Genomic DNA, 26,924 nt, shown 5'->3' on the forward strand with positions numbered 1-26,924 from the left:
ACAACTTCATTCAGTATTTTTCTCAAACACACGCAGACTGGGGAATTACGTTCAGTTCACTGCATTCAGTAATGCTGAGGCAGTTCTGCTCTAACAATCACTGCCATTCAACCAAAAGCCACTGTCAAACACAGCTGAAGCTTGACAGGTGTTCAACACAGCCCAAGCACTGGACAAACTGCACATAACTGTTTCCACACAATGATACTTACATTCTGCATGTACCCAGAAAATCTCTCTGCAGTAGCTGAAATGGCACTTTTCACCTTCTTGAGCAGCTCTTTCTTGACCTCAGGGCTGCAGACATCTTTTTTAGCAAGCAGATGGGCAAAACGTCTGCAAAAGTCGAGGCAATGAAACACTGGTTGGTTTTCCAGGACATTAGAGAAACATAATAGAACTCATGATACCTTATCTTAAGAGTTCCTAAAAGCTTCTGTCCTGTGATAAGTGGTTCAGGGGTTCTGTATGAAAATACCCCACATATAATTAACCTTTTCCATTTCAAGTATTTTGAGATCTCATTTGAAGCCATCATCAAACAGCACTCAAATGAACAAAAAAGCCCAGTCCACAATCTTTTAAGGTAAAGAGAAAAGCCTTAAAAAGCTCTAAAAATTTATTTCTCTTCTTTTACAATGAGGAAAAAACCTCATAAGCTTTTTGAAAACATTTGTACTGATAGGAAATATGATATCACAAAGTACCAAAATAAGCAACACAAAATCACTAAATTCAACTTGAATGGTCAGAATGGTTTCTATTTATGTTTTATTTTTGAACTTCTACTCATGCTCAAGCCTTACATCTTTCAGCAGTAAAAACATTTTAACAGAGAAGAAAAGCTGTAGCAAAAAGAGCCATGAGGAGTCCCTTGGTTCAAGCTAGTGCTTCTGTTAGCTTTGCTACAAAACTTTTGAAATTAACTTTACTTGTACCTCCCATCTACTGTGATTCAGTTGTCTTTTACAACTGCTTTACAGTTTCACAGGACATACACACCAAACATATTCCAAGCACGAGTTTTGGTCATACACAGGAAGGTGATAGGAAGATGACACATTCCACAACACAAAAAACCCCCAACCCAAAGACAGGGGAAACCTGTATAGTCCCCCTTGCATCCCACACCCAACAACTAACACTCAGTTAACCCCAAGAATCTGATCAATTTATTGCAGCTTGACAAGTTTCTGCTACTCTGCTGAACTCCAGGAATGGCGTGTGCTGCCCTAGCCCTCTACAGCTGCTCAGTGAAGCACGTTAGGAAACCACAGCTCAGGTGACAAGCAATCACTGATCAACCAGAAGAGCAGTCACCAGGTTAGATGATATAGCCCAACCAAGAGAGGACAAAGTAGATGCTTTGAGTATCGACTCTGACTTGTACAGGGTCACACACTCCCCACTAGGTATATGGAGCACAACCTTCAGAGGTCTTTCTATAAAAATTAGAGAAAGGACATTTCAAGAGGCACATGGAACAACCTCCGATCCCAAGTAGTGTTGAAAGAGTTCAAGATGACACACCAAAAATAGAAAATTACCTCAAAAGATATAAAAAAGGATGGAACAGAAACACAAATGGTTCTGACAATCCTGCTTCTTATTTAGTGACAGAAAAGAAATGAGGTGCACCAGAGAAAATACAATAAAAATCCCAAATGGCTAAATTTAGAGAAAGATTAAGTATGAAAAACTTGACTACTTTCCACAGCTACCAAACAAAAGGCATAAGCCCCCACATATCAGGTGAAGTTAGTGACCAGCTTAAACTCTACCTGGCAAAGTTTTTAAAAGAAACTTTTCTGCACCTAACTTATTTTGCAATTTCTTACATTTTCTTCTGAAGCATTTCACTCTGCCACTGGAAATACAGTAAAAGAATGCCTGTAACTCAATATTATAAGTTTTAAGAGCTGATTTCCTATTTCAAAAGTGAAGCTCCAAAATACAGACAGCTCTAGGATTTCTTTCATTATCTATATGGGCAAATGACCCTCTACAAGGATGCTTCAGTATTACAAAACCAGTTTCTCAGTAAAGAAGGACAAAACCACCTTTAACAGAATGTGAATTTTACCTGATAAGTGCATTGAGTGGAATTTTTTTCCATGGGATACCCTGTTTGAGCAAATCATTAGCAAAAGACTGAATTGAAAACAAGGACTGTAGAATGGCATTCATATAGCAGGTGTTTCCCAAGTTTGAAAACCTGAAAAAAAAAAAGAATACTTTGTGTCTGTCTAATGGTCAATGTGCAAACCAGAGTTAAACACAGCACTACTAACACAGGATATTCACCCCAGCCACTCCCCACATAGCATCTTACTGGAGCTGTTCCCCAGCCCTTCAGCCTAAACTGAAAACTCATGGGAGGCAGCATTTATTCAGGAAAGCACCCATGAGTTTCTACAATCAAACTTTAAAAAAAAAATGCATATATATATATATATATATATATATATATATATATATATATACACACACACACACACATAAAGACAGAGAAATGAATCATCATTAAAGGAACATTAATTACCTGAAATTACTATGTCTCTGAAACTCCCAGGACGTGAATTCAGGAATACATATCCTCCAAACTAAGAAAAGGGTTCCCTCCCTCAGTGTTCATTAATTTCAGGATTATTTTTTTAATTAAATAATTACAACAAGAATGTGCATGTTCTGATGATCAAAGTATGCATGCTAGATAAAGAATATTAAATTTACCCTTGCAATTGTTGTTGAGGATGGGTGGAAAGGGGCACTCGGGGTTTGTTCCATCCTGTGTAATCTTGATTAGATCTCATTTTTTTAACAGAAAGAGGGGCAGGCTGAGAAAGGAATCCCAGGCTTCTTTTGGCTGAAGAGGTCTGGCTGGATACAGTAGACCTAGAAACAAAAAAGCATAAGAAGGGTAAGATTTGTAACGCTCTGCCTTGAAGAGCTATAGTCCATGACACTGGCATTGCAGCCCCATGGAAGACAAGGACTGGTAAAGCCATACAAGATAACTGGAATGTATCACAGTGAAAAAGAGCTGTGAGAGAGAACACTTCTTTCCAGAAGTGTTAAATTCTTAGCTTGGTTACATTTATATATATCCACTGGTGTACACGCAGTATAACCAAGTCTTTGGTTTTATAAACATTTAATAATTCTCCACACTCTATGATGAAAGGAAGAATGATTACATAGCATGAGATCTACACTCCCAAGATATGTTTAAAATTCACATCTGGGCCAGAGTCTTTATTTTCAGTCTCTTGTTCTCATAACCTAATCACCAACTATGGATCTCAATTCCTAACATTTAAACATGGACAATGCCTCTTTTCTCCCTTGATCTTGTATCTCATCTATCTAGGGCAGAGACCATGAGTCTGACTGCACAGCACCTGACAAAGAAGAATCCCAAGCTCAGCAGGATTTAGTATTTGCTAAAATACTGTTATTAAAATATAGAATTGCATGCCACGTATCTACTTGGGGAAAATGAAGCAAGGGTTCAGCCTTAACTTGCAGAGTTTATATAGAATTTGAACCATCTAGAGTTATTCACAACAACTATAACAGACTTGAGTGATTTTACAAAGTCTTTCAAGCAGTACTGCAAGCAGTAATTAGAGTTTGTGGATGTAAGCAAGGCAGTTGAAGACACACTGAAAAACTGGACTGTGCTCCTGAAGGAAAAAAAAACCCAACAAACCCCACCATGTGATCAACACACAGGAAACTGAAGAGCTTAATTCCTGTGAAACAAGTGCTATTTACAGTTCATTCTAGTGAATCAGCCCTACCTGTCCAGGGAGGAACTGCCAGTGGAGTACTCTTTTGAAGAAGATCGACTACCATAAAAAGATGATGACTGCAGTGGTAAAACGCCTTTAAAAGAGAAGAAACGACAGGACATTTTGTTCCAGGTTACACAGCTATTTTTACAAGAAGCAATTTGTTTGAAAGTACTTAGTCAAAAGGTTTAAAAATCCTCAAATACTGGTTTCTAGAATTGGTTGGGAGACGAATAATACATATGCTTAGAAGTACTAATGTGAATATTAATGATATATAAGTAAAGGCATGATGGAGTTTCAGGTATTCAATTCAGTCTCCATCAAACTCAAAGTGCAATATGAAATATTAAAAAGTCATTATCTTCACTATGTGAAAGTTAATAAATATCTACCTCTTGTTAACAGAGACAAAACACACGTACAGAAAACTTCTGATTTCCAATGCAATGCTCTCAAAATTCAAGGTAAATATGCAGAAGTGAAAACAGCTTCTCTTCCCACAGTAAATTACTATACACTTGGGGCAAAATAGGATTATTTCATTGATATGATATCATTGTGACAGATCCTGAGACTTTAGTGCCTCAGATGGTGCCACATTAAAAAAGTGCTCTCAAGAGTCAAGACCCAACGTATTACAGTGAACCTCAGTGTAATTTAGTTTGAATAATGAATAAATGTTTGCTTCTTTTCCAGCTTGAAGTTGCTTGAGCCATGCGATTTTCAGAAATGCAGACATATGAAAGAATGCAAGATCTTGCAGGGATACACAGCCTCTAATTTTGACTCTGAAGACAAAACCAGACCTCCATTCAGAGGTAAACATTCACCTTACCAGCTCTTCCAGCAACACATTTGTGCCATCAGAGATGCACTAAAAAAAGAATGCATCCACCAACATTATTCCCCCATAAAAACAAGATCTTGAATGCATTCCTCTTTACGAGGAAAGAAGCTAAGTATTTATTCATAAAACTGAAGAACAGTGCTGCTTACTAGCTTATCTACATATTGTCAGTATTTCTGTATTGTTTGTAAAGCCTCGTCCCACAGCAGTATCCAACAGAACTTTGGTACAAACAGGACAAAAGTCCTGGCCCCAACAAGCTCCCCCTGTAAGTTCTGGGGAAGAGATAAGGAAGTAAAAGCAAACCGTAGACATCTCAACCACAGAAACCAGCCTACAGTTCACTTGGGCATTAAGAGCAAAGGGAAGTTTTAAAAATATGTAAGAAAGCAAGCCAAAAGGAGTTTACAGAAATCCCCTCCCAAGTGAAAGGGCAGCTTGGAGCAGTTTGAAGCTGCTTGTTGGAATTTTCAAGCAAGCTGGCTCATGGGCCGGCATCAGCACTGAAGAATAAAGGTCAAGGCCACACTAGAGGAGGACAAGCTTTGAAATGAAGGCAGGTTATTTGCATCTCATATAAGGCTCTGGAGGAAGCAACAAAGTTAATGGCATAGCACATTAGGAAAAAACACTTCTGCAGCAACTTGCTGAAGTTGTACCAAAAGGGCAAAATTGTACTGGTCAAGGCTAGATATCATGTGGCTTTACATTCATTTTTTTACCTGATGTCCTATTCTCCTCAGCCTGCTTCAGGTTCAGCTGTTTCTCTCTGCTACTATTCAAGTACTTCCATGCTGGATCACTCAAGGCTTTATTATTCCTATAGAGAGAAGAGTGGAAGGCAGTGCAGTTATGGAAGATATGGGATATTCCTGTTCAATATTTACAACTTGTTTTAAAACATTTCTCACCTATCACCTTTAATACTCGACCACAAACAGTAGAATTTCACTCACATATAAGTTTAACCAACTCATTTAAATAGCCCTCTGACAATTAAATCTGACTTCAAACACATGGAGCTTTTTCAAATGGCAATTCCCCTTTATCAGTTTTGTTTTGAAAAGGACCAAAGCACATAGAGTCCACATGCAGTTCTGACTGACATAATCAACAAAAGATTGATGACACAAAATTTGCATGTGCCAGTTCATGGAAATCAGCTGCTGGAGTAGTTTGTATTTCCCTTACTAACCCTGAACACATACCTCATTTCAAGCACCCGATGTATTCATAAGCTGACTGGCCTGGTCCATGTGGCTGAGAGCATTCTTTTCAGAAAAATATCCCTTTACAAATGAACAAGGAATTTAAAATCAGAAACAATTGTTACTTACGTTGAAGAATCATTCTCTTTGGGATAATCTTCACTCATTTCTGAACCAGGGGGTTGCGTTCTTTTCCTTTTTTCACTGATGACAGAGAAATTTGTGGTCATTCTTTCTGAAAAGTTAGTAAATGTCCCTCTTCCAAATGAATATAATTCCTCAATGCCTTCCATGCATTTTGGACCTATCCTCTGCAATCTCCACTTTTATAGCATACAGAGAGTCATTTGGTCTGCCCAACTCTTAAGCTGTACTAAAAGTTCTAGTGCCAGTACTGGTCAGAGGCTATAAAAGCATGTATTAACATCCTGTAAAAAGCAACGGCAAAACTAGAGGAAAACCAGTTATCCAAAACTACAGGAAAACTTACATCCACCTGTAGCTCTATAAAGAGCTGAATTTTTACAGTATCATAGTGAGAAGAAAACCCTCCTACCGATTCTCCAACAAGCCTGTCCTGTGAGGGACTGATGACGCAGGAGATGCTGCAATGTTCACCCTGTTGCTCGGTGTTCCAGCTCCAGCAGAATTCTTAATAGAGCCTCTCGGTGGGGTACCCAGCACCTTGCGGAATGTGTTCTCCTCCTTACTCTCCACAGTCACTCTTTTGGGAGGAGTCTGCAAAGCCCAAGTGGAGCGGGCCAGGGAGAGAACCCAAGAGTGAAAAAACAGGATCATCTTTAGACTAATCTATGATTTCCACCACTTTTTATTTGCTACAGCGCAGCATTCAGAAGTGGAGAGATACTACTTGTAACACATTCAGAGAGTTTAAAGACTAATTAGACATAGGTAAAATTCTGACTGAGTCATACAAGTCGTAAACATTAAACTCTGCTGCAGTAACCACTTTCCCTTCTCATTTTTCAATGCTAAGTCAGCTGAACTTCAGTTTTTAAAATCTCCTTTACAAGCTCTGACATTAAAAAAACCCAAGGTGTGATTCCTAACTATCCCCAGATCAATCCTGGGTGGTATTACAATTAAAAATAATAAAAAGCTGTACTAAAACCCACATAATTAAAACAGTGCCCTGACTGCCTTGGGCCAAATAAGCTCTATTTGTGATGCAATGCAAAGAGGTAATAATTGGTCGACTAAGGAATGTTGGTCAATTTTAGACTTGAAAACTGAACATGTCTAATCTCACCACTGTATATACAGCCTCGAGTTTTTAGAGTGAGATTGCCTTTAAGGTAACATGTAGAATTTGTTTTGGGACAATGTCAGAAATAGTCTCCCTGAGGGCAGTAATCTAAGTATATTAACAGAGATAACGAAGTAAATTAAAGCTAGTGGATACACCATGAAATCTGGGGAGAAGAACAAAAATATTTTGAAGGAAAACAACTTCTGGGGGCAAGTCCGTGAAATATACACAAAAATGTGAGCAGAATGCCACCAATTCAGTAACTTTATTCTGACATAAACCTGGATCATCTGCTTTTCAGTGTACACATTTGGCTGAAGTCTGCTAAACCCATTAAGACCTATGCTGACTAAGACATGGTCAACACACATGTAAGGTGTTTGGCATAAAACAAAGGGAGATCAGAACTATGTGAAATGCAAGTCTCAGTCACGCATTTTCCTTCTATTTCTACTTCTCTGCCTAAAAGCTCATATGTGAAGAACATGGTCTGACTTCCATAGCCAGACACTGACTTTTCTTACCCATACAAACATCTCCTCACAAACAAGATACAGTACTGCCAACCGCCCCATACCCATCTATTCCAAGCTCTCTTGATTGCAAACACTTTGGATGTTAAGCATTTACAGTGCCATTACAACATACAGTAAAGACAATGAGAGGAAGAGAGGAACAGAATAAAATTAGAGAGGAAAAATTTGAACAATTTAACAAACCTGGTTCTCTATGTAAGAGAATTGCCTGTTAGCTTCCTTCTGTGTGGTCCTGCTGCCCAGCACACCTCCAAAACTCCCAGATCCTTGTGAGGTTTTCCCAGCTGACAGAAAAAGTACACAATATTTGATCTGACTGTCATTTAACTGACTGCGATTTTTATTTGCAAAACGTTTAGCTGGAGTTGATATTGGAAAGGGCATGCCAGATTTCTTGCCAACAGACTATAATATTCTGAATGCACAGACACAAGCACGTATTTATGGATATCCCTCATACTGGTCATTTAGCCACTTGGCAGCAAACTTCCTATCCTTAAAAAGAACAAAATAAAGTAAGTAAAATTAAAAACGAAGAGACTGCATGGCGATTAACAACTTTTCAAATGCCAACACACAACGTAAACAAATCCCGTTTGTAATCTCTGATTATTGTTCAGCATGAGAAAGGTATAAAACAAAAAACGGGGTTCGAGACCAGAAAGAAGAATTTACAGAAGTGCAAAGAAAGCCAGGAACACAAGAACAAAATGTGCTGAAGATGTGTGCTGGTCTTGGCTGGAGCAGAGTTAACTTGCTCCACAGTAGTGATGATAAGGCTATGTTGTGGATTTGTCCTGGAAATAGTGCTGATAACGGAGATGTTATAGTTATTGCTGAGCTCTGCTCACACAGAGTCAAGGCCTTTTCTGCTGCTCACATCACCCCTCAGGAATCAGGGGATGCACAGAAAGCCAGGAGGGGACGGAGATGGGACAGCTGACCCCAACTGATCACAGGGATATCCCACACCATGCAGCATCGTGCTCAGTGTATAAAGCTGGGGAAGAAGTAAGGGAAGCACAGTGATGGTGTTTGTCTTCTCAAGCCACCACTACCCATGGCAGAGTCCTGCTTTCTTGGAAATGGCTGAACACCTGCTTGCCCACAGGGAGTGGTGAGTGAATTCCTCATTTGTTTTGCTTGCGTGCACAGCTCTTGCTTTACTTACTAAACTGCCTTTGTCTCTACCCACAAGTTTCCTCATTTTCACTTTCTCACTGTCTTCCCAACCCCACTGGGAAGACTGAGTAAATGCTCCGGGCTTCGCTGTTGTTTGATACAGTTAAACCATGATAAGATGGGAAAAAGAAAACACCCCTCCATAATGTTATAACATGATTTACAACAATTGCACTTACCAGTGTGAACCCTGTCTTGATGGACTGCATCCAAATACATCCGCATTTCATTTGCATCTTTAAAAGGTACCTTATCAATTGTCAGAAAGCTGGTATCCTTTAGTGTTAGCATCAGGCAGCACAGTTTTCTGCCGTTTGGTCGTAAGGTCACAGTTTTAATGTTATGGCTTAACTGAAAACAAGAAAGTGACTATAAACATAAATCCAATTTAAAAGGTCAAAATACTTACAAATTCAAATAAAATATTTCAAATAGACAGGCTAAGAGAAGCTCCCACCAAAATACTTCTCCTTGCTCCACTTCAAGGAAACATTAAACCTCATACAATTAATACTATCTGTGACCTTGGCATCTGACAGGACTGCAAGGACAGTATCACTATTGCTCAACAGGCTCTAGAGTCCTGGACAAGCTTCTGAAACTTGCTTTTCTACTGAGTGTGACATCTGTAAATGTAAAGGAAAAACAATTTTATGAAGTCCCATTTAGTAAAAACCTCCACATCAAGTGCAAAACACAATTTAAGGCGGGGAAAGTTTCAAGTATTAAACACAAATGTCTCACTTCACAATTTGCTCCCAGAGAAGAGAGATTTGAAATGACTTTAAAAATCTGCTGAGGGAGTAAGTCAGTAAGAAACATGCTTACTCTGTATGCAACATCGTAACAATTAAGTTGTGCCAAAACTTTCAGGGTTATGGTGGAGCATGAGAATAATTTTAATAAGACTTTGTGCTCCCTAACGATGCCTTTGCTATTTTGTAATATAATAATCTTACTTCTGCTTCATGCTGTCACCTACAAAAACTGTAGGGCTGTTGGGTAAAGGTTCTACCACTCATGCAGGTTGAGGGTAGCTCAAAAAGACTGAGATAGTAAAAGACACCTCATGCCCACCAACGAGATTCCTTTTTTTCCATTAACATCTCTAGCTTCCTGGAAAACCAATCTAGACACAACAGCAGCTTGTAAAAGGGGCTGGAAAACCACCTCTATCAGAAACTAAGGGTTTGTTTCAATGGGAACATTACACTTTTCAAACATCTTGTGCTCAAACCTTGTATTTTGGGTTAGTTTAGGTTTTTTTGGGGTTTTTTGGGTTTTTTGTTTGGTTTTTTTTCCCCGTGGGCTGTTGAGATTTTTTTTAAAATATAAGCTACAAATATTTTCAAATACCTAAGAATAATAGGCTCCAAATTTTTCATGCTCTCTTAAAACACTGAGTCCAATGCAAAGGGATTACAATTACTTCACCATCTCAGTTTTTAAACAACCCATTTCAACTCAAAATACTGCCAGAAGACTCCATCCATACTCTTCATGCGCCTGTTATGACCCAACCAGTGTCACAAAGTTTTGGCAGGTGTGGGGAAACAAAGTATTTCTCTTAATACTATCTAGGACAACTCAGTTAAAGCTTTGAAACATCTCTAAGACACCATCCGACAGAAGAAATTTGATGACACACCAGCCACTGCAGAAAGAAATATAATGCTGGATCCATCCAAACCTTCCATTATAGAAATCTAAAAACAGGCAGGGAAATCACTCGCAGTCCTCTCAGAGCAGCTTGTCAAAAAAACAGGGAATGCTACTTTTGAAGCAAGATCATCAGGAATTTGTCACACCTGAGGTGGCATGCCAACAGCCTGGGGATGTCTGACACAAACTACCCTCCAGCACAAGCCTCCTCCTCTTCCTCTGCTGCAGTCCCAGCTGCACGGTGGCTTATCACCTTCTCTGCTAGATCCTGCACGCAGCCCTTTCCCCAAATTTCTGTGAAAACCCTCCACTGAGCTCACAAAGAGATCTGACAAGTGCCAGAGACAGCAGCCATGAGAGGCTGGGAAGAAAACCTGCCCCTTTAGGCCATGGTTAGCTACTCTGTAGGCTCATCCTCCCCGTGGAACCTCCCTTGGAGCTGCTGTCACACCACATCACTCATCCAGGCAGAAAGGAGCGTGTGAGAACAGGCACCCAGGGAATGCACAAGGGGAAGACAAGACTGCTCTCCTCAGGTCCAACAGTGGATTAAACCAAACCTGCAGCCACAGCAGCACACACGAGAAGGCAGAGACTCTTTCCAAGTCTCCAGTAACACAGGTGGGAACAATCCATAGCTAACCATTTCCTGACAGCCTTGATTTCCAGGCAACACCAGCTACCAGACTCTGTGCTGAGACTTTTCAGCACACTAAGGCAGCAAAAACCTAACCTTTCAAAAAGAAATTCACTTTTTTTCACAGCATCTGCACACAGAAATAAATGGCTCAGAGAACAGACTGGTGAACATCACTGACGAAAATCAAGAGTGGTGTGAAAAAGCAGAGGCCAACATATAGATCAGTTGAGGCTGCTGCAAATTTGCTAAATAAGCTGGGATTTGTTTTCCTCCAACTGCTCATTTACATATTCCTAAAACATGTATGTATTTTCTTACAGAAAAAGCACTCTGCTTTTGATTTGGGGCATTTTGCAGAAAATCTAGGAAGACTGACCTGAAAACAACTACAGAATGAGAAAAATTTTGGCTGAGTATTTCAAGAGAATCTTTAACAGTGATCTGCATCTGCATTTAAAACCTAAAACTGTAACAAGTAACATTCAGCAAAGTCTGGCAATAAGCTACAGGTGTATTAACATCATTACACTTCAGCTAGGGAAACAGCTAGTATAAAATGGTCAGGATCTTCTCCTCTAGAGAACACAAATGTGCCAGTAAGAGAAAGGTTACGGGCTCCAAATATCCAAAATGTGAGCCATGATGCTCTACACTTCTGTAACTTTTCTCTGTTTTTTCGGTTCTTCCCATTCAGTGGTATCTCAATGCCAACCTTGTAGATCCTCTAACAATACGTGTAAATAATTTACTGGAGAGTTATACAAAGGGATTAGTGTTCAGGAAACCAGGAACAAGAAACACTGACAGAGGGAAGTCTGCGGGACACTTAATAGCCTTGAAGAGGACAGCTGTTCACAAGAGAGCACAATCCATGCACTGTTAAAACAAAAGCCTTAATGTCTGGCATACCTGAAACGTCGTTGGAATTCCTCCAACATTGTAGTGAACTACTAGATTCACTTTGTTGTCCTTCTCCACAATTTCAAAGCTCCCTTCTTTCCATTTTGTAATCCCCGTCTGCATGCTGCGCATCCGGACAGGTCCGTGCACCTTTAACAGAGCCATGCTTTCTCACAGAAAACAGCTAACAACAGTGACCGTGCTCCACCCTAAAAACCTGTTAAAAAGGAGAAATGTGTAACTTGGCAGGCCAAGGAAGATGGAAGCATGGCTTGAACTTTCTGCAGAAGTTTGGTAGAACCGTTTTTCACTGTTTTTAAACACAGTAAGGAAGAGCTGGACAGCAGTGAAGGAAACCTAGATTAACAAAATCTCTCCCAGTATGAACAGCAGTGCACCGACTCCTTACTGCTGAAAGGTGAGCAGATACAATTCCAGACACGAAGTCATTAAAATCCCTTAACTTCAACGGATTTAAGGAAAGGGGTGGGGGGAAAGTGCCCGAGGAAAGCCAGTATGAGATGGGAAACAAAGTTTTGGAGGAGGTCTCCAAAGAAAGAAAACGAGCTCGTTTCTGACGGCGCGGGACTCGCGGCCACCTGGCAGGGCCGGGACGGGGGTCTCCGGCTTCCCCCGCTGCTCTCCGCCCGGGAAAGCCACGGGCCCGGGGCCGAGAGCCGCAGCCCCAGCGTTGCGGAAAGCACGGCGAGGCGTTTTCCCGATAAAAGCCGGCAGGAATGAATGGAGCGGCCCCTGCGCGCAGCCCCGGAGGCGCTGCCGGGGAGGTTCCCCCAGGCATCCCGCGCTCAGGCGCCGCCGCTCCCGGCCGGGCCTGGCGGTGGTCGCGGCTCTGCCCGGGCCTGGCTCCGCTCCGCTCCCGCCGCTCACCCGTACAGGGACACGGTGAGCGCGGGAGCGCCGCCCGCCGCGGGCCGGGCCGCTCTGAGGGCAGGCGGTCGCCGCGCGGCGGGAGGGGCAGGCGGCGGGCGGGAGCGGGTAGGTTTCGGAGGCGGCGATCCCCGGTACCTGCGTTCCGGCGCGTCCCGGCGCGTCCCGCGGGGCCCGGGGCGAGGCCCGGGGGGGGGCGGGGGAAGGGGGCGGTGGCGGCGGATGGCGGGAACCGGCCGCGGCAGCGCGAGACGGCGCGCAACGCGCGCCCGCTCACGTCAGCGCGGCGGCGCCTTCCCGGCGCGCCCCGCGCGCGCCCGCTCCGCGCGCAGGCGCCGGCCCCGCCCGGCCCCGTCCCGGCGTGCCCCGCGCGGCGGGCGAGAGGCGGCGGCGCCGAGCCCATGGCGGCGGCTTGAGGCGGCGCGGCTCCGCTCCCACCCTGCCACCATGCACAGCCTGGCCACGGCCGCGGTGAGCGCGTCGCGCCGCGCACGGCGCCCGCGGGACCGCGCTGGGGATGGGGCCCCGTCGCGCGGGCCGCGCGGGGAGAGGGAGCGCGGCCGCTTGTGGCCGCTCGGGGGGAGCTTGAGGCCGCGGGGCGGCGGAGCCCCGGTGAGCTCCGTCCCCCCGGCGTCACCGGCCGGGTCCGTTTGGCAGCTGCCGCGCTCCGGCTGCTCCGTGCCGGCGCTGCGGGCTCTGCTGTGGCGCGGCTCCTCCGGGGCCTGGAGGGTTTCCCTGCCGGGCCGCCCGGCTCTGCCTCGTGTGCCTCACGCAGGGCTTCCCCTCCTGCCCCCCGCCCGCCCTGCGCCCTCCCTGCGCCTGCATGCCTCCTGAGCGAGCCGGTGTTGTAAGGGTCCTTAAAGAACCATTAGCAAAGGTGTCGGCAAAAGTAGGTTTACTACAAAAGCAGAAGCATGACAAATTTTGTTGATAAGGTTTGCTCTATTTTTTTAAAAAGCACATAGAGGACAAGCGAACAAAAGTCTAGAATTAATTAATCTACAACCAAAATAAATCCAAAAAATTATCCACAGAGTGTGTGGAGAGGGAAGAAAAGGGTAAGGATAGGAAAGAGTTGGATAAGAAGGGATAAGGAAGACTTTCCCGCTGAGGCAAAAGGTTCAGAGTAGATCTTCTGTAAGTGACCTTAAAACACTTATCTGTGACACCTCCTCTGCCCTCTGGGGGGCTGTTTTACTGCTGGCCTTGACTGCAGAGGGAAAGAGTAGATAGTGGGAAGTTCCTCGGGGCAGCAGGTGCTGCCTGTTCCTGCTTCCCTTTTGCCCCACTGCAGTGCAGGACCTGCCATAGCTGCTGCTTGCCCTCTTCCCCCTCAGGAAGCTGCCAGGATTGGATAAGGTGCCTGGCGTTCAGGCTGGCAGGAGTGGAACGGTGCCTTGGCCTGAGTGGGTTCAGAAATGGAAGCTGAGTTTGAAGGATGTGGTTATTGCTTTGTATCTGCCACGTGATTGGGTTTGTGTTCTGGTTTCCTCTCCTCCAAGTGCTCGTTCATGGCATGTGTACGACTTTCTAGTGCTGACTGAGTCCCGTGTGTACTGTGTGGGAGGTGTGTTGCAAAACCAGCAGTTAGAGCTGTTTCAGATGAGCTTAGATCAAGGGTCTGGTTGGACTACCGAGCTAATGAGCAAGTAAAGTTTTGATGAACAGGAGTTTTAGAACTTTTAAAATTTCTCCTCTTTGTTTAAATGCTTGTGACTTTAACTGGTTCTTGGAGTGCTGTCAAAGACTTCTGGTTTGAAGTACTGTTCTCCTGAGCATGGAAGGATGTGTCAGATCGGGTGAACTCTCTTAATCCGCATTTACATTTTTATAGCACTGTAATTCCTAAATGTTTGTTGAAATACATGAAGGACTCCCATTATGTGTATCCACCATTAATCATCTGTCTGTGTTCTAGTTACCTCTCCTTTTTAAAGACAATTTTCACCAAAAAATTTATTTCAGAATAGAGATCAACTATAGGACTTTAGGACTCACTTGAAGGTATATTTAATTTATGCATAGTTTATGCTAGCTGGTAGTTCTGTATTGAAATGTTTCCTACAGCAGTCAGTGAGCTTAGACTGGAGGTGACAGGGAAGGATGTTTGGCTCTGGAGATGTGTTCAGGACCTGTGGTAAATAAAGTCCCCTCTTAGTAAGGTCGGGAATTGGCTCAGGAATCCCTCTGGGCATTGTGAACACTGCTGTGATAAAGCTGTGGTGAGCTAGAGCAGTGGTCTCCATACAGAGATGCTGATGGCAGAGCTGACACTTAGGTGTCGGGCCTGAAGGCATCACAGTGCTGAGGACAGACTGAAACCAATAAATGTACCTCTGATTGGCTGTAGGGCATTGAAAGCCCTGCCAGAATCAGCTAATTCACTGCTGGGGAAGTTCAGAGTTCATTTTTGGTGTTTCTGAGCCAATGGGCTATCAAAATAGTTTAAAAAGCACATGTTATCCAGTTAGTCAATGTCTGGCTTTGGCTGACCAGGACTTTTACCAGTGTGCCTAGCAGCAACTGCTCAATTAGGAAGAGAAAGCCTTTTGCCTAAATCAATTTGTTATGTGAGTGTTAGAGATGTCTTTTCTCCAAGAAGGAGAAAAAGTGTTACAAGATTTTTCCTGATCTCATACTGTTGATAAATCTTGCTTTCCCTGTGTGCAAAAGAAAGTCTGCCTGGTGGGGTTCTGTCCTGGGGCTTGCAGGATTTCTGTGGCCCTCAGGGTTCTCCAGGATTTTGCGTCTTGGAGGGAGAAGAAGAAACAATAATGAAATAGGGAATTAGAAAAAAAAAATCTTTCCATGTAAACTAAAACAAAAGGGGCAACTCTAGAGCCTATGAAAAGCAGTTTGTTCTGGCTAAGGCAGATATTGGACATCATAAACTTAATTGTGTGGAAAATCTACTTAGAGTTCTCTGGGGATCACAAGCACATGATTGTGCTTTTAAGGGGTCGATGTATTTAGGCTTACAGGAACTGCAACTTCCAGTGAGTCTAGAAAAATAGATGGAAGCTTTAGATAACACAATTATAACAACATTATTGCTACACTGCTTGTCAACCCACCATCCCACATAAAAACAAACGAGCTCTCTTCATTCTCCCTGTCTTTTTGAGCTTCAGTGTAGAAGTTAGCATTGCAATTGCACCCACAGTTGTAGGGGCACAAGAAACTTGGCAGGATCACTAATTTGGTTTGAAATTTTGGAGAAAAAAATTCAAATTGAGTAGGTGACTGTCCTGGTTCTGGCCAGAACAGAGTTAATTTTGCATTAGATGGGAAGGAGCATAGCTGGGCCCCAGAGATTATTCTGTACCACCTCACATCATTTTTTAGAGAGGGAGGAAGGACTTGATTTGAGTTTGGGCCAGTGTGGCCCAGGAAGCAGTTGGGTAGTGTAGGGGGTGGTTCTGTGGGGTGAGCAATAACTTTTCTTTTCTTGTACCCTCTGTCACTAATATTAGTTAGTTTTCTTATCTCATTGCTGTTCCCAGTAAATTGTTGCTATCTCAACCTGTGATCTTTACCTTTTGTGCCTCCGGTTCTCCTTTCCATCTTGGAGTAGGGGGACTGGGAGGGGAAGGAGGGAGGCAGTGAGTGACAAGTGGTTTGGAGTGGTTTCAGTGGAAACACTAAATTGGAAATTACCATCCCTAAACCATGACAGTGAGAAAAAAGAGGATAGGAGGAAATATGAACAGGTAAAAAAGTATTTGAGCCCGAGAGTACAGGGACTGATAACACCACATTGGCTTATGTATGAACATTTAAGTTAAATAATACGACAGAGCTGGCTGGAGGGGAGGGAAATCCCACTGCCGGGGAAGAATCTCTTTGGATGTGACTGTGGAAATAAAATGGGTTTAAACAGAGGAGGGAAACCTTTGCAGACAGAGAAAGAAAGCTGTTGGTGTCTGCCAGAGGTTGAGAAGTCTCTCTCCATCCCTCCTGCATGCCTTCTGGGACTGCCTCTGCTGTGTGGCTTCAGGTTTCGCTTTCAGTTCCTGAGCTCCCCTGTATTCCCCTGTGTGTCTCAGTGGTGAGCAGCTTGGTGACAGCATTGCTGTCAGTGTGGTGTGGGCCCTGCTTGCATCTGTTGTGGGGAACACATGAAGAGTTTCAGTCGGGGTTAGAAAATAAAGAAATACAGTCCTGTTCCCAGCTGGGATCACCATGCACAGCGGGATGCAGAGCTGGTTGCGTGCTGGTTGGGCTGGCTCAGGAGCAGCAGGTGCCAACAGGGCTGTGCTTGGCTTCAATAATAACCACTGCAGCAGTGTTTGAAAAGGTTCTGACCTGGATTTTGGAAGTGTTCACAAAAGAGGTTTTAGTGATGTTTTTTGTCTTCCTCAGAATTTTGTATCTGAGTCACCAAACTATCTCCTTAGGAAACCTGCAGAGCATTTGTTTGCACCAAGTGCTGCTTGTGCCAGCAGAGGCAGGAGACAAAGTTTCAGTGAAAGACTTGTGCCTTGCCTTCTCCACAGAAATTATGATACAGTCCCTCTTTTCCCTCTTCTTCCTCTTTTTTTTTTTTTTCTTTTTTTTTTCTTTTTTTTTTTTTTTTTGTATTGAGAACTTGTTGATCTCAATACTGTTCTTTCCCTGATGTTTGAAGAGAGGCAGAAGCAAAATTTGAATTTCTCCTGGAATACAGATCTACCCTTCTCTGGGCTTATTTTGTACAGGAATCCAATCATCCCGAGATCTTGCACAAAGTTATTCTTGAAAAATTCCCTTTTAGCTGCATGCATGTGAACAATGTACCTGTTGGTATCAACACAAGCCACTGGTAACAGCAGCTGTTATTGGCTGTGGCCAGTGTCATGCTGATGGTCGAGCAGTGAAAATTTTTCTACTGTTCGTGTGAATATTTTTCTCATGTGCATTGGGTGAATCTCATTGGCAGCTTCCAATGTCACGGGTGGAGAGAAAAAGGTAACCTCTGCCTTACTCTGAATCTGTGGAATCTTGCACTTGGAGCATGAAATCAATGCATGCTAAATGCAGGCGGAGCACATGATGGCTGGCTGAGGTGTGTGTTGCTCCCCAGGAGCTCTGCGGGCACAGGTGGGCAGCAGCTTGGCTCTCAGTGCTGAATGAAGTCACAAAGGGACTACTTGACAGGAGAGACTGTCGTAACAAGTCAGGACAGGAAATAAAGCCTTAGAATTTCAAATAGGTGAAATACTAAGACTAATCTAAGGAAGGGATGGATCCATGTCCAGGACATCTTGACAGGGCTTTAGGTCCTGCCCTCTCAGTCAGGAGTTTCTTTTTCTGTCAGATTGTGGGAATGGTTTGGGTGAGAACTGGATAAAGTGTTTGGACTGAAGCTTTCCTGTTTCCTCCCAGCCTGTGCCAACAGCACTGGCTCAGGTTGACCGTGAAAAGATCTACCAATGGATCAATGAGCTGTCCAGCCCCGAGACACGGGAGAATGCACTGCTGGAGCTGAGCAAGAAGCGCGAGTCTGTGCCTGACCTCGCCCCCATGCTGTGGCACTCGTTTGGCACCATCGCAGCGCTTCTTCAGGTGCGTCAGGCGGTGTCTTTATTCTGTGCTGTAGCATCAACGTGTTGCAGGGCTCGTGCGTCCATCAGGTGGATCTGGGGAGGAACTGGTGGGATCCCTTATTGCCGTTGCTTGGGAGTATGATCTTCGTTGGATCATGTGGTGGGGGAGCAGATGAAGGTTTGAATGCACTCCTGTGACTCCATGACAAATTGACTCTGACCCAGCTCTGCCCTTGTCAGGGCAGCATGGTGGCTGACATGTAACTTGAAAGTAACTTGGTGAAAGCAGACTGTTATCTGCTGTCACTGCACTTCATTGCCAGGCAAGTGCTTTGGTGTAGCTTTCTGATATTTTTCTCCTTTAACTTTCCACTTTCTGTTAATTTTTAGGAAATTGTAAATATTTATCCATCAATCAACCCTCCGACTTTGACAGCCCATCAGTCTAACAGAGTATGCAATGCTTTAGCTCTATTACAGTGTGTTGCATCACACCCTGAAACAAGGTGAGTGTTTCCAAGTTGTGTGAGTTTTCTGAGGTGTTGATATTGACACCTCAGCCCATGTGTTTGACTTTAGAAGCACTTTAGCACCTTTCCTTTTTTTTTACTTGAGAGAAGTGAAACAGACAACAGAGCTGATAGATAGGCAGCTGCCTGCTGCTTTTACTTGTTTGCATGGATTATCAGGATGACAGTTTTATGGTCCCAAATGCATTGCATTCCCTGGATCATCCTGAGATCTTGTAAATTTCAGAACATTGAGTTGTGGCAGCTTCTGGGAGGTCAGCCAGAGCTAAGGGTACCTTTGTGTTGTGTGCTGTATGCAAGGATCCTTGAGCTTACAATTATTTAGGCAAGGAGCTTGGTTAGAGCACAGTATCAATAATGCCAAGGTGGTGGGTTTTATCCCCATATGGGCTATTCACTTTAAAGCTGGACTCCATGATCCTTGTGGGTTTCTTCCAACTCAGAATATTCTGAAAGAAGTCAAAAAAGAGCTCCTTAAATTTCAGTTTACATTTTTAAGACCAGCTGTTGAAAGAGTGGAATAAACAGGACTGTCTTTTCCAGGCAAGTGTGAGGCAAGGGAGCAATAGCAGAGCCATTTTTGGAGTCCTCTGCCAGTGTCTGACTTCATGTTTTCTCAGTCTGTGCCCAGCCCACGTCAGTAGGGAAAAATATAATGTTGGTTCAGCCAAAATCAGTAGCTAGAACTCAGAAGGAAACTACCCAGAGATCCACAATCTCGTGCTTCTGTTACTGCTGAGCAGCAGCATAGCTGAAGTTGGTTTTGAACTGCTGCAGCAGTGTTAAACAGCAACCCCCCCATGAGATGATATCCAAAAAAATAGGGTAGTTTTACACGACTCACCTTTGCATGTAAAGTTTGAAAATGGAAGAAGTATTTTGTATGATTGTGCAAGTGAGCTTCCCTCTGTTAGCAGAGCAATCTCCAACATTCTACCTGCAATTTTTATTTTTCCCTACTGCCAGAAGGCAGTGTGAGGACTCTTGGGGAAAGGTGTTGGTGCACATTTAAGCTCTGGTGATGCCTGAAGCTCAGCCAGTCTGTGTTTCTGAGAGGTGTTTTTCACAGGCATTGCGGCTGACAGTCCTTGCCATTGGCAACCTGCAGGATGAAATGCAGCAGTGAATGTACAAAACAGAGGCTCTGTTGGCAGGAGGAGGTAATAAAAACACCAGGGTGTGCTCAGTTCCTGGTCAGCTGAGGCAGGAATGCAGGTAATTGACAGATCAGGTGTTAGGTTTTATGCCGTGCCCAGTGCAGGATTTGCTTCGCGCCTTCCCATCAGAGAATCAAGTGTTACCCACTTTAAGGAGCAGTAGCAATGGTGTCCACCAGGAATAGTCTGAGGCTCTGTGTGGTAATGCCAGATTGTGTGCTCACTTTATTTCCCTTGTTGTTCACATTGTGTGTTCTGTCCTTCCTGCAGATCAGCTTTCCTGGCAGCTCATATTCCTCTCTTCCTGTACCCCTTCCTGCACACGGTCAGCAAGACCCGTCCCTTTGAGTACCTACGGCTCACAAGCCTCGGAGTCATTGGTGAGCAGCCAGACGAACGCTGGGGCACTGATCTCTTACTGAGTTAGAGCAGCTCATGCTGTGGGTGTAGAGACCTGCATGACCAAAGTCTCTTGTTATTGGGATTTTCCAAGCCCTGTAGCAGTAAGAGAAGGAGCTGCTCCTTTTCCATTGTGAAGGCAGACTCCTCTTCCTTTTCACTTATAAAAAACCCACTGAAGTCTAAATGCATTGCCAAAAATATGTTTCTTTGAGTACAAGTACCTGCAGACTTCTTGTACCTTCACCCTCAGCCTTCCCAGCTACTAGGCACTGGGATGGGTGGGTGCAGACTGGGCTTTCTCTGGGTTTCTGTCATTGATTGACTTGGGTGTATTTCCCCTGTCTTCCCCTTATCCTGATTTTTTTCTGCTTTCTTCTTTCTGCCCAAATAATTTTTCTTTCAAAGCATAAAGAGTCTTAAAATGGATTTCTTCCTCCCAGAGGTTTCTGTGGGTGCCATGATCCTTTTGTGTTTGTGTTACTACTGAGGGAGAGCCACAAGTGCATCCCCTTTCTGAAAAATAAACAACCCCCAAACACATTACTTTTAGCCTGCCAAAATTATTTATTCTCCAGCCATGTACTGCAACATGTCTAGGATGACACCTCTCTGCCTGGCATTCAGACTGTATGGTTTCTGGGGAGGACAGAGCATAGGCCCTCCTTGAAAGGTGTGATTTTTTTAAACAGTTCATCATTTACTGATTTTGGATTTTGTTTTTACTTCAAGGGGCCTTGGTGAAAACGGACGAGCAAGAAGTGATAAACTTCTTATTGACAACAGAAATTATCCCCCTGTGCTTACGTATTATGGAGTCTGGCAGTGAGCTCTCCAAAACGGTACCTTTTTTTTGTTTTAATAAAGACACCTTGTTGCTCATCTCTGACTGACCAGGCAGCCAGTGCCCTGCAGAGCTGGCTTCTCTGCTGTTGCAAATGCTGGGTGGAGTTTTTACCTCCTCAAAAACCAAATATACCAAGACCTGAGGCTGCCTGAGTGGCCTGCAGTAGTTGGCATCTTATGCAACCTGAATCCAGTCATCTTGTACACTCTGCTTTGTGTCCATCTCTTTTTTTTAATCAGAGATGCCAGGCATTGTGTACTGTCTGCATTCAATTTTGGCTTCTAACTTTCACTGAGTAAAGCATTTGCTGCCTGCTGGAAGGCTTTTCAACCCTGGGGCTGACTTGAAAAGAGCACCACACAAAGGCTGTCCCTTTTCAGGGTAGGTAAGTTGTTCATATGCTTTGTTTCCTGCTTTCTCCCCATTCTAGGTTGCTACGTTTATTCTTCAGAAAATCCTCCTGGATGACACAGGGCTGGCATATATCTGTCAGACTTATGAGCGGTTTTCCCACGTTGCCATGATACTGGTAAGATTATTTGTTTTTAAAGTGTTTATATCTAAAAAAAGAAAAAATTATGCTACAGCAGCCAGCCTCTTCAGCAACTACTTTACTGCTGTCTGGCTGGAGCACAGGATGAGGGAGGCAAATCTTTATTGGGCTAATTGCCTGTGGCACTGTAGCTCTGCTTCCATGTTGCCTTGGTACACTTCTGGTTTGCATGTCAAGGGAACACATATTAGTTGTGATATACTAAGTCCCCAAGACAAAAACAGGTAAACCTCTTCAGAGAATAAAAAGATTTTCCAGAGTTGTGGGTGTTTCCATTTGTAGGTGGGACGTGAATTGATTTAGTTTTATGTAAGAATGATCACACAGTTTGGATCATGGATCTATGTCCCACCCCTGTCTCTCAGAACATATTGAAAGAGCAGGACAAGTACATATCATACTTGTCTTCATAACAGTCCCACAGCTGCCAGCTACTTTCAGCTTTGGATTTCTGGGGCCACTTGTGGGGTTTCTCTGCAGTAACCCCCAGTGTTTGTCCCATCCACCCCTTGAACCCATGGAAACTTTTTGCACCCACCTTGTCTTTGGCCAAGAGGTTTCACGGGTTTCCTGTTTGCTGCCTGGAATGCCACTCTCATTTTTTCCCTTTCTGAATCTGGTTCCTACTAGCTGCTGCATGTGCTCTAATTTTTGTGTTGAAATACAAAGAGAGCAAACAAGTTCTGTCCATTCTGTGATCCCTGTAAAGGACGAGTTTGGGTACTTAAAATTTGTTCATCCAAGGAGTAATAGCCCCAGCTTGAACTTTATCTTTGAGTTTGCCAAGGGGAATACAAATCTACCCTGGAATAGTTATTGCCATGCTTTTTTGTGTGTTTGTTTGCTTTTTAAAGGGTGCTTTCAGGAAAGAAAATGTGGCAGTAAGTTAGGCACTTCACAATGCTGGTTCTGTGACTAAATGTTAATATTTTCATTAGGGATATTTACTTGTCTGTTTTTGCAAATGTAAAGAAAACATTGCCTCCTATTCACCCATAAACAGCAAAGTATGAATGATTTTGATAACATCCAATGTGATGTGATTTTTGCATTCAAGAAGAAGAAGAAGAAGATCAGCTTTGATGAAAGTACATCTGACTCAGGGGCAAAGTGAAGGAAGCAATGAGAAACTCTGAGGTAGGGGAGGGAAGGAGACCATGCCTTTTCCAGACATGAATTCTTCCTTGAACACAGAAGGATGTGGGTGTGTAAAGCTGTGTTAGCCTGTGTAGTCCCACCATCAGGTGAAGCACTGGCAAGATCAGTATTCCATAGTGCAAGAGAGAAAGATGAAAATGTTAACAGACTTTTTCATTGTCTATTTCAAAAATCAGGATAGTGTACTCCTGTCTAATGGGGGTGATGATTTGCTTCCATGTCTGCTGATAACGGAGTAAGATGTCACACAAGTATTATATGCTTTTAAAAGAGCAAGTTAGTATTTTCCATCCAGGAGCTTTCTGAGGTGCTTGTGGTTATTTATTTTGAAGAAATAATTGGTAATCCTGGGGAATTGCTAAGAACAGGAAGCTTGCAAAAGGGCAGATGAGGGAGACCTGCTAATTGCTAATGGCCAAGATATCCAAATGTGGGTGAATTTGACTAATGAGGAAAATGGTTAGTGCTATCCAATGTAGTTAACAGAAAAAAAAACAACTTGTTGGGCAGATGTGATTGACTCCTAAATACTAGCCTGCAGTCTGTTAAATTCTTCAGAGCAGGTGTGTGAAGGCATGCACACTGTTTTCTCAGCTGGGTGTGTTCAAAGGTGCAGCCATGTGCAAAGTCCTTCTTAGGGTGAGACACAGAGACTGGGCTGGGAAGATCTGTCTGTGCCTTGCTTCCCTGGAACACCTTCATGAGAAACGCAGCAGAAAGAAAAAAATACACTGCTTGGATGCATGCTAAGACCAGATAAGGATCTTTCTACATATGTGGGTGAGCTCAGTCCTATGACCTGGCTTTCCAGGGTATTGCTGTTGTCTTAAAAGGATGTTGAAATGAAGGGAATGTATATGAGAACAGGGGATTTGCAGAGCTTGGGACCACACGTCATGGTGTCATTCAGCCTGAGCTTATCAAAGTGTTTGGAATGTGTCTGTCTTCCATGAGGGGGAAATCCCAGGGTCTCTTTAATCTCACAAAGAGTTGCTAAGTAGTAGTTTTACCTAGAAGGTAAAAATTAAACAGAAATTAGATTAGCTTTCCCCGAGCTGCTGGGAGAACCCTTTCCAAGTCATGGCAAGCTGCTGTTCTCAAAGGCATCTTGGCAAGCCACACCAGGCTCGCTGAAGGGGTATCTAGATAAAAGGTAATGGGCTGTGCTGCACAGGAAGCCAGAGTAAGTGATTTAATGATCTTTCCCAATCTCTGTTGATTGTGAAGCTGTTCTTTTAAAGACTTTAACTGGTGGCACTGGCCTCTGTCAAACAGGGTAAAATGGTCCTGCAGCTCTCCAAGGAGCCCTCGGCACGGCTGTTGAAACATGTCGTCCGCTGCTACCTTCGCCTTTCCGATAACCCCAGGTAAACATTTTAGGAGTTTGGGCAAGTGCTTCTCCTGTGCCCTTGGAAGCACAGTTCTTCAGTTCTTCTCCACAGTCAAGGTTCCTGGTCTGTCAGCTTTAGTTCAGTACGGAAGATGGGTGGGGTTCTTGCTTTTTTTCTTGCTAGTCACAGGAGCTTTTATGGTGCATGGGAGAAACAGTGACTGTTGGGGGATTGTGTAAATTCCAGCTTTGCAGGTTACTACTGCTTGAGCTCATAGGTAGCTTGAACAAGATACAAAGGAGGGTCTGAGGTGGAAGATACACTGTACTCTGCCTCTTCCGCATCAAGACGCTGTTAGCAGTAGATGAAATTCAGTTGAGAGAATACAAACTGATCTTCTGCTGACCAGTAGCTCTGCCCAAAGCTGCTGTGTGTGTATTTGTTGCCTCAGTCTCTCCTAGCATCGCATCACTTTGCCGCTGGTTGTCGGGGTGCAGGGGCTGCTTGGCGGGGGTTAGTGTGAGGGGTGGGAGCTGTGCTGGCTGGCTGAGTGCCACCTGCTGCGGTGCTGCTGCTCAGTGCTTTCCTTGGCTGGCTCTAGCAGGGAGACCTCCAGGCAAGGGAATGCTGTGTCCCCAGTGGGGTTTGCTCCCCTCTTGCCCCTGTGAGTTTATTTGTTGGGCCCCGTTTCTTGTCTCTTGATGTAGGGCACGTGAAGCTCTCAGGCAGTGCCTTCCTGACCAGCTGAAGGACACCACCTTTGCCCAGGTCCTGAAGGATGACACCACCACAAAACGCTGGCTGGCTCAGCTCGTCAAGAACCTGCAGGAGGGTCAAGTCACTGACCCACGGGGCATCCCTCTTCCTCCGCAATGACTGCTGGGGGAGGTGGGTCACTGGGGAAGAAACAGCTCAGGTTTACAAAGAACCAGGAACAGGTGACCTCTTCTGCAACAAACTGGGCACGCCAGCTGGCTGCTGGCCTATCGGACCATCCCACCCAGCCAAAGGGCTGCTCTGTAGCAGTGCAGCAAGCCTCCGGGGATCCCAACACCAGCAAATGCTGATACTACAGCTTCAAAAAAAAATCAATAAAAACAGTCTGTGTAGATCCCAGTCTCTCCGGGAGGCTTGGGTGGCATCTCTTCCCCCACCTCCAGGCAGGGGGTAGTGCAGATGTCTACTCTTCCAGCAAACTCAGCCTCTGCCCAAGTGGTGCACAACAGCAGGTATGTGCACCACATCCCTCCAGTTCCTTGTCAGTTCTTGTTTACATGTCTGTTTAGATGAGTGAACTGAATAAAAGCTGATCCAGTTGTTTTATCCCCTCCTTATACTGCTACTCAGCTGCAGGTAGTCCAGGGACAGCTTTTTTCCCTGCCAGCACATCCTTGCTCCTGGCTCTGCATCTGTCTGGCACAGTGAGCTTCTCTCTTCCTTTCCTTTGGCATGGAGGAAGTGGCTGCAGCCAGGCCACTGCGGTGCTTGCCCCAAGAGGAGGGGTGGATTACTTGCAATGAACCCGTGTGTCATAAGGTTGCTTCACAGAGCTCCGGGGAAGGAGAAGACAGCAGGATTGTACCTCCTGTTCTGTAAATAGTTCACTCCCAAAGCTGACCAGCAGCCAGAGGCTGATGCGTGCTGGCCTCTCATCTAGACCTGGGAAGGCTGCTGGCTGGCTTATCACATGGAGCTCAGTGTGAGGGCACCTGCTTTGAGGTGGTGGTCAGGCCACCGACTGATCTGCTGCCTGCAGGCTCCAGGTATGCTGCCTTCTGCACCCGCTGCGGCCCGCCAGGCGCCTCTCAGCCCTGCCCCCCTCCTCCCGCTCCCCTCTGCCAGCCAGGTGCATCCATTTCAGCTTTGAAACCTGCCTTGGCATCTGCCACGGCCCCGCTGCAATTAAACGACCAGCAGCCACTTACCTGCTGCCCCTGTGCCGAGGGCTAACGCAGCCGCAGGGGGCTCTCGGAAGCAGCGGAGGAGCTCCCAGGCTCTGCGGCAGCAAAGCCTGCTCTTGGCTGCAGCAAGCCTGGGCAGCTACTTAATTTCTCCCCCCTCTTTGAGCAGTCCATTTTGCTGATCATCTGCAGTGTCGTGCCAACAGTGTCTTAAATCCCATCATTTCCCTTCCCTCCTCTCACAGCCTTGCATAACAAGGGCAGAGCACAGCCTCTTCCTTGCCCTCGGGTTCCTGTTTTGTAACCATTGCCTTTTCCCTCCTTTTCACCCTAACCTTGCCAGGGTGTGAAAATGCTTCTGTTTGGTTGATTGTTTTTTTTTTTTTTAAGAAAATCCTATTAATAAATAATAAAACCCCAGCCAGCACAGATTGGTCCTGGTCTGGTCTCTCGGGGGCAGTGGGGGCAAGCGGCGCGGTGGGGATTTATTGCAGATGGGAGGAAGGGCGGGATGTGCCGTCTTGGGGGTATGAGCGCGAAAGAGGGGCCTTTTCCAGTGGGAGCTGGCTACGTCCTTGTGGCACAGCATCTCT

The 26,924-nt window shown here is 44.6% G+C and overlaps 2 protein-coding genes across 3 annotated transcripts in view; one reads left to right on the forward strand and one right to left on the reverse strand.

The window, feature by feature from the left end:
• The window catches only part of USP37 (ubiquitin specific peptidase 37), a 32,096-nt gene extending 18,872 nt beyond the window's left edge, over nucleotides 1-13,224 (reverse strand). Inside the window, exons 1-11 of the mRNA XM_038143155.1 lie at nucleotides 13,069-13,224; nucleotides 12,052-12,259; nucleotides 9,020-9,191; nucleotides 7,842-7,942; nucleotides 6,409-6,590; nucleotides 5,982-6,056; nucleotides 5,367-5,464; nucleotides 3,804-3,888; nucleotides 2,734-2,895; nucleotides 2,084-2,215; nucleotides 213-336 (exon numbers count right to left, since the gene is read on the reverse strand). Of these exons, the coding sequence (XP_037999083.1) occupies nucleotides 213-336; nucleotides 2,084-2,215; nucleotides 2,734-2,895; nucleotides 3,804-3,888; nucleotides 5,367-5,464; nucleotides 5,982-6,056; nucleotides 6,409-6,590; nucleotides 7,842-7,942; nucleotides 9,020-9,191; nucleotides 12,052-12,207 (1,287 nt within the window). The 5' untranslated portion in view covers nucleotides 12,208-12,259; nucleotides 13,069-13,224. The remainder of the gene's footprint in view (nucleotides 1-212; nucleotides 337-2,083; nucleotides 2,216-2,733; nucleotides 2,896-3,803; nucleotides 3,889-5,366; nucleotides 5,465-5,981; nucleotides 6,057-6,408; nucleotides 6,591-7,841; nucleotides 7,943-9,019; nucleotides 9,192-12,051; nucleotides 12,260-13,068) is intronic.
• Nucleotides 13,225-13,270: 46 nt separating this feature from the next.
• On the forward strand, nucleotides 13,271-26,758 carry CNOT9 (CCR4-NOT transcription complex subunit 9). 2 transcript variants are annotated; one of them, XM_038143211.1, is made up of 8 exons: nucleotides 13,271-13,401; nucleotides 18,295-18,474; nucleotides 18,846-18,961; nucleotides 20,413-20,522; nucleotides 21,274-21,383; nucleotides 21,819-21,917; nucleotides 24,375-24,466; nucleotides 25,132-26,758. In XM_038143211.1, exons 1-8 carry the CDS (start codon nucleotides 13,378-13,380, stop codon nucleotides 25,304-25,306), a joined length of 906 nt encoding a protein of 301 aa, XP_037999139.1. In that variant the 5' UTR covers nucleotides 13,271-13,377; the 3' UTR covers nucleotides 25,307-26,758. The 2 variants fall into 2 exon arrangements, with proteins under 2 accessions (XP_037999139.1, XP_037999140.1); XM_038143212.1 differs by having other exon boundaries at nucleotides 25,138-26,758.
• Nucleotides 26,759-26,924: the final 166 nt, after the last annotated feature.

This window comes from Motacilla alba, chromosome 7, assembly GCF_015832195.1.
Source record: "Motacilla alba alba isolate MOTALB_02 chromosome 7, Motacilla_alba_V1.0_pri, whole genome shotgun sequence".
Classification (NCBI taxonomy): domain Eukaryota; kingdom Metazoa; phylum Chordata; class Aves; order Passeriformes; family Motacillidae; genus Motacilla; species Motacilla alba.